This window comes from Dermochelys coriacea, chromosome 1 (assembly GCF_009764565.3).
Source record: "Dermochelys coriacea isolate rDerCor1 chromosome 1, rDerCor1.pri.v4, whole genome shotgun sequence".
Taxonomy (NCBI): domain Eukaryota; kingdom Metazoa; phylum Chordata; order Testudines; family Dermochelyidae; genus Dermochelys; species Dermochelys coriacea.
Window position 1 is genome coordinate 270,634,294 of NC_050068.2, and position 6,400 is coordinate 270,640,693.

The window sequence follows — 6,400 nt, forward strand, 5'->3', positions numbered from 1 at the left end:
CTGGGGGAGGGATAGCTCAGTGGTTTGAGCATTGCGCTGCAAAACCCAGGGTTGCGAGTTCAATCTTTGAGGGGGCCATTTAGGGATCTGGGGCAAAAATTGGGGATTGGTCCTGCTTTGAGCAGGGGGTTGGACGAGATGACCTCCTGAGGTCCCTTCCAACCCTGATATTCTATGATTAAGTACTTTTCTATGACTGGGGCCCGCTGATCTATTTCTCCGAGGGCAACAAGCTTCGCCGAAGCGAAGGGGAGACTCACACAATGGCGATTTTCATTGATTTTCTCTAAGGGGCTGCAGCTGACGGCTGGCTCCTTCCTCTGCCCGGCCAGCCGCTCCATGGCCCGCAGGTCGAAGAGGCAGAGCGCGGTGGAGTCCCAGCGCCGCTCGCCCGGCCCGGCGCTGAAGACCCCGGCCCACAAGCCCGCCTGCTCCAGGAGGCTGGAGGAGAGGAGGGCGCTGCGGGCGCCGCAGTCCAGGCGCAGCTCGCCGAAGAGGCTGGGGACGGGGCGGTCCCGCTGGGACTTCAGCACGGCCACGCTGGGCTGCGGGGCCGGGGCCGGGGCCGGGGCCAAGAGGTAGTAGGGGAAGAAGAGGTGCTCGCCCCACAGGAAGGCGTCCACGAAGTGCAGCGGGTCCCCTCGGGCGCGCTTCAGCGTCGCCAACTCCCCCCCGGTCAGGCGCAGGTCCGGCAGGCTGCGCACGGTGAGCACGGTGTCGGCGTCCGAGGCCGAGGGCCCGCAGCGCAGGCTGGTGTCGGGCAGCCAGTAGGTGGCGGCCAGCGCCAGCAGGCGGCGGCGGGCGGGCGGCGGCGCGAAGAGCACCCCGGTGGTGGAGCCCTGCGGCAGGCAGCTCACCACCTCGCTCTGGTTGGACAGCGCCGTCAGGTTCCCCAGCAGCCGCACCTGGCAGCTGCCGCCGTGCAGGGTCCAGCCGGTGAGCAGGCGGCCGCGCTCCAGGTCCGGCAGCAGCAGCTTGCTGTGGGTGCCCGCCGGCTGCGCGCAGCCCTGCGCCCCCGCGTGCGCCAGGCGCAGCTGGCCGGAGGGCGGCCGGCTCAGGGCCGGGTGCAGCTTGTAGAGGCAGCTGCCGCCCGCCAGCAGCAGGCTGTCCCCGCTCGCCGCGATGTTGTCGATGCGCACGGGCAGGGCGAAGCGGGGCTGGCACACGACGGCCCCGGCCCCAGCCAGGGCGAGCAGCAGCGCCCAGGGCAGCGGGGGCGCGGCGGGGCCGGGGCGCCGGGGGGGCTTCCTCCTGCACGGCGCCATGGGCCCGGCCGGCTCCTCGATCGGCTCCGCGGCGGCTCTAGCTGCCGGGCGGCGGCGGTTGCCCCATGCTGGGCTGTGTCGTTCACCCTCGGCTTCCTCCGTCTGGCTGCGGTGATGAGAAGTTCCTCTCCGGGAGGCTGGGCTGGGCTCCTGGGTGGGGGTTTGGGCCTTCTGCTTGCTCTTGCACAAGCTTCCTTCCCCAGTCACCCACGCCCTGCGCCCTCCGGGATCCAGCGGCCTGGGGCCGCAGCCACCTGCCCAGCTTTGCTCGCGGGAGCGCTGCAAAACCGACGCTGGGCTGCTGCTGCGGGTGAAACATCCCACGGCCTCTCAGCCTAGATGGGAGCAAAGCACCCTGTGCACCAGGCAGCCTTTGGCAGGCTTCTTGGGCGGGCCACGAGCAGGACCGCCTCTGGGCACCAGCAAAGCAAGCAGGTGCTCGGGGAGGCACAATGCCAGGGGCGGCATTCCCGCCCCCCCCCTTTTTTTATTTTCTTTTATTTTGCTTGGGCAGTTGCGCTCTCCGAGCTTGGGGCGGCACATTCTTTGCTTGGGGTGGCAAAAAAACCTAGAGCTGGCCCTGGCCTTGAGAGCATGGCTCGGGCCCACTTGGACTAGGGTGACCCGATTGTAAGTGTGGAAAATCGGGAGTTTTGTGGAGGGGGACGGAGCTATAGTCAGCGCCGTCCCTACCCATATGCAAAGTACACAGCTGTGTAGGGCCCCAGGAAATTTGGGGCACCACATTTGCTGGTGCCCTGCCCAGCTGCCTGCTGCTCCAGCCCCTGCCCCGCCTCTTTCCCATGGCCCCTGCTCTTGCTCTGCCCCAGACCCGCCCCCTGCTCCACCCCAGCCCCACCTCCACTCCCCTGAGGACTGCAGCAAGGCTGGGCCTGCACTCACTGCTGGCGGGAAGTGCAGCGACCCGGCCCTGCCGTGCCGCCAGTGAGTGCTGCGGGGCGGTTCCCCTCTGCCCCCCAAGCCAGCCCTGCCGCCGCCCCACGGAAGCCTGGGCCCCCACATGCACACACACCCCGCAGTGGGGCTGCGTAGGCTCCCAGAATAGCTAGGGACAGCCCTGGGTATGGTTGCGTATATAAGACAAAGCCACTAATAGCAGGATGGTCTTGACAATATCGGGACATCTGGTCACCCTAATTTGGACTGCCAGGCTGACCAGGGTTTTAAACCTCTTGGAGGGTGGGGAATAACATTGGAACAAGGGGCCTCACACACAGCTGATTTTCCAGCATAGATGGGACTGTCGCCACAGCCAGTAGAAAGTGTGACTTTCTCTGACCATCTCATCTTTATTATAGAGACCCATCGGGGTTCTCAAAACACATTTTTAGTGGCCTCAGAGTGCAGCCACCAACTCTTGCTGGCAGCGGCTTTGACAATTTTTCCTAAAATATTTAATTAACTTTAGGAAAAATAAATCAATATACGCTATACATGTCCAGTGTAATTTATTTATATATGGATTTTATTTGTGCAGACTCAATAATAAAAATAATGTATAGTTGTCTCTTCTTTACTGGACCGACACAGAATAGAAACAAATAATGTGTTTTGCATGTTCTTGTCTCTTTTTGTTGTTGTTTCTTTTGCTTTTTTGGTTGGTTGTTCTTTTTAGACTTGCTAGCTAGTAAGTCTGCTGCTGTGAAAAGTGATACTTGTATATTAATATCACTTTTCATAGCCTCCCAGCTAGTTGCTAAGTCTGTTGTGAAAAGTGATATTAACATACAAATATAACTTTTCACAGCAGACTTACTCAGCCACGGCAAGCCCTGGATGGGAAAGTGAATAGGGAGGCAGCAGGGGCCAGGAGCCATGGAGGGAATGAATAGGGGGCTGGGGGAGGCAGTGGGGCCCAGGGGCAATGGGATGGGTGGGTGAAGGGCCAGAGGGTGCAGTGGGGGCCAGCACCCACCACTGCACAGCCAGCGCCTAACCCAAAGCCCTTTGGCTGGGGCCTGAGGCCCAGCGGCTGGTGAAGGCAGCAGGGGCCAAGGGCAATGGGGAAGGGGTCGTGAGCCTGTGGCCTAGCAGTCAGGGGTCAGAGCGTGCCTGCCACTGCACAGATGAAGCCTGGAGCTGGAGAAGGCAGCAGTTGCCAGGGCAATGGGGGAGAGGGGCAGGGTAATGAGACTGGAACCACAGGATGGGGCCCATGGCTGGAGCCCAAAGATCTGCAACAGGAGTCTGCCACCCACCATCCCCGAAGCCCGACCCCACCACCCCTGGGAAGGTGGGTAATTTGCTGGCTTGCCTGCTTCTCCAGTGTTTGTGTCTTCAGAAGCAGGCAGGGCCCAACCTCTGCTGGAGTCCCCAAGGGAGGGGCTGCTGCTTTGCCCCTGCACTCCAATCGCTGCACAGGGGGCTGTGGCTGCAAGAAAAGCCCCGGACTGCATGAGGCCATGGTGGCCGCATTTGAGAAATGATGCCCTGGTTGGCTTCTGAGACCTAGATATTGGCTTCTTCCTTCTAAGCAAAGCCAGGCTAATTTGGGATTCTTGCTAACATTTATCTCGGTACAGGATAGCCTGTCACACAATGTCATGAAATGAAAACTGGGTCAGTTTTATACAAGCTTGTCTGTCCTCCTGGGAGCTGCAAAATCCACATACTCTGCTAATTTCAAGGAAGCATAAAACTCAGATCCTTCCCACCCGTAGTCATGATAGATCAGTATTTTCATAACAGTAGGGTAAATTCCAGACTTCTGGGTGAACCTTATCTAAATTCCCCTGGTTGATGTAGAATTACATTGAATAATGTGTTTTTTCACTTCCTTTCTTAAGCTTTGCATCATGTTGCTGTATGTAGTTAAACAGTTGCTGCAATTCACTCCCCAAAAGGTTGCAGTGATTTTTATTTAGTCTGTTAATAACAATTGTAAAGCCTGTTGTGAGGTGTTTGGATTTGTCCATCTTTGGGTGGCAGTTGTCTAATTTAGTGCCTCCTTCGGCAAGGTGCTGAGCACTTTGAACTCCTACTATAGTCACGGACAGTCAGAACCTCACAGGAGAGGGCCTTTAGACTGGATGCTGTTTGACGCCTACTAGATCATTTCCAGTAAGGACTCAGCAAAAGCAGAACCATATATTGCATGCTCAGCAAGTGGCAGATATTCTGCTTTTGCTGAGTCCTAAGTAAAGATAAAATATTATTTCTTTTTTTGAATAATTATATCAACTTTTCCTGCCCTAGTGGGGCAGAGTTTAATTTTGCTGGAGCAGTGTAAAGTGACCTTAATGTAAATAAGAATCCGGCCCCAAATTTGCAAATAGAGGGTATAATGCAGATGATAGCAGTTTAAATACATACATAGCAGATATACTTGTCCTTCCCCAAAATGTAGACTGCACTCTGCAGCAGTTATTGCTTAAGGCAATTTATTTTGCCCTGGATCTGAAGCAACATTTATCACTGGCACTTTTCCAGTTGCAGCAGACAGAGTCCATGACATATCCTGTTCCCACATCCAGAACCCCCAACCTTTTATACTACTCCACAGGCAGTGATTTAAAGGGTGTGTGCAGGCCTTGCACAATGCAGAGGAGAACATGGAACAGAATTGCTACACTGTGTAGCTTTATATATATATATACCAGAGATGGTAAGCAAAGCAGGCTACTTCTGGTGTGACACACTTTCTGAAGATGTGCTTTCCTGTACAGGACTGGGTTCTTGGTCAACATGTAAATGAAATAATGTTCAAACTGATCACACTGAAATAGATCGTCCAAGCCCAGGAGTCCCCTTACTTGGCAGGACAACGTAAGCTGAACACATTACACTTGTGCCCAATCTGCTACATTGACTTCCAATTTGTTTCTTAGTGCAATACAAGATGTTAAAACATAAAGCTCTATATGGTTTAGGTATTGGCTTTTGTGACTTCCTGAGACACATGGTCAGTTGGAGACTTCTAACAGACCCTAGTTTCAATGTTTAGGGCCCTGGCAACAGGCTATATTCAGCAAAAACTCCACATCTTTGGAAGTTGCTCTCCTTATAAAGTCACTAAAGCACAAGGTTTCTGGCTTTCAGGGCACAGCATATGCAGGAGAGCAGGAGGAGAATCTAAACTAATTCTCCCCCAAGATGTACAATGGAATTCATTGGTTGAGTGTTTAGAGCAATTTATTAAGAACTAGCATATTCTGATGACAATTTGTGAAGAAAATTGTGACAAAATAGAAGGAACGATCACAGGCAAATTAGTCAACATTGGTCTAAAGAGAAATGTAGAAGGTATGCTGAATATACTGAAACCTACTTCCATAGCCTTTGACAAACTGCAGAAGATTGCTGCTGTATTGCTGATGCTGTTGAAATTTGGAAAGAACTTCAAGAGACATTTATTCACACAATGCAAAGGCAACCTGTGGAATTCTTTGTCAGAGGATATTGTGAAGGCCAAGACTATAATAGGGTTCAAAAAAGAACTAGATAAGTTCATGCAGGATAGGTCCATCAATGGTTATTAGGCAGGATAGGCAGGGATGGTGTCCCTAGCCTCTGTTTTCCAGAAGCTAGGAATGGGCAACAGGCAGGGCCAAATTTAACACAGGGGCTTTAGGGGGCTGCAGCCAAGGGCCTTGGGCTAAGGGGGGCCCCGCAGGCTGGATGTGGCCAACTGCTTCTTTTCATCCAGCCCGCAGCAAGTCTCCACGCCGCAGGCCGGACACTGGTCCCTGAGCCTCGGTGCCCCCACTCCCCTGGGGCTGAACTCTGCAAGCACCGGCTCGCCAATGTGCCCATGTAGTCCCTAGATGAGGGGGGTTCAGAGACTCTCTGCACACTGCTCCCGCCCCGGCACCGGCCCCACAACTCACATTGGCTGAGTACCACAGCCAATGGGAGCTGCGGGGGCAGCACCTGTGGAGCAAGCCACCTCTGGGAGCAGAGCAGCGCAGAGCCAGGGATCCTGCCTTAGCCCTGCTGCGCCGCTCACCAGGAGCTGCCCGAGGTAAGCGCCTCCCTGCCGGAGCCTGCACCCCTACCCCAGCCCAGAGCACCCTCCCGCACCCAAACTCCTACCCAGAGCCCACTGCACCCCAGCTCTTGCTCCACCCCAACCCCCTATCCCGTCCCTGGCAGCACCCCAGAGCCCACCCCCCCAG

General features: G+C 55.3%; 1 protein-coding gene across 1 annotated transcript in view; it reads right to left on the reverse strand.

Moving 5' to 3' along the window:
• Window positions 1–1,563, reverse strand: part of PLXNC1 (plexin C1) — a 99,657-nt gene extending 98,094 nt beyond the window's left edge. Inside the window, exon 1 of the mRNA XM_038403703.2 lies at window positions 261–1,563. Within this exon, the coding sequence (XP_038259631.1) occupies window positions 261–1,265 (1,005 nt within the window). The 5' untranslated portion in view covers window positions 1,266–1,563. The remainder of the gene's footprint in view (window positions 1–260) is intronic.
• Window positions 1,564–6,400: the final 4,837 nt, after the last annotated feature.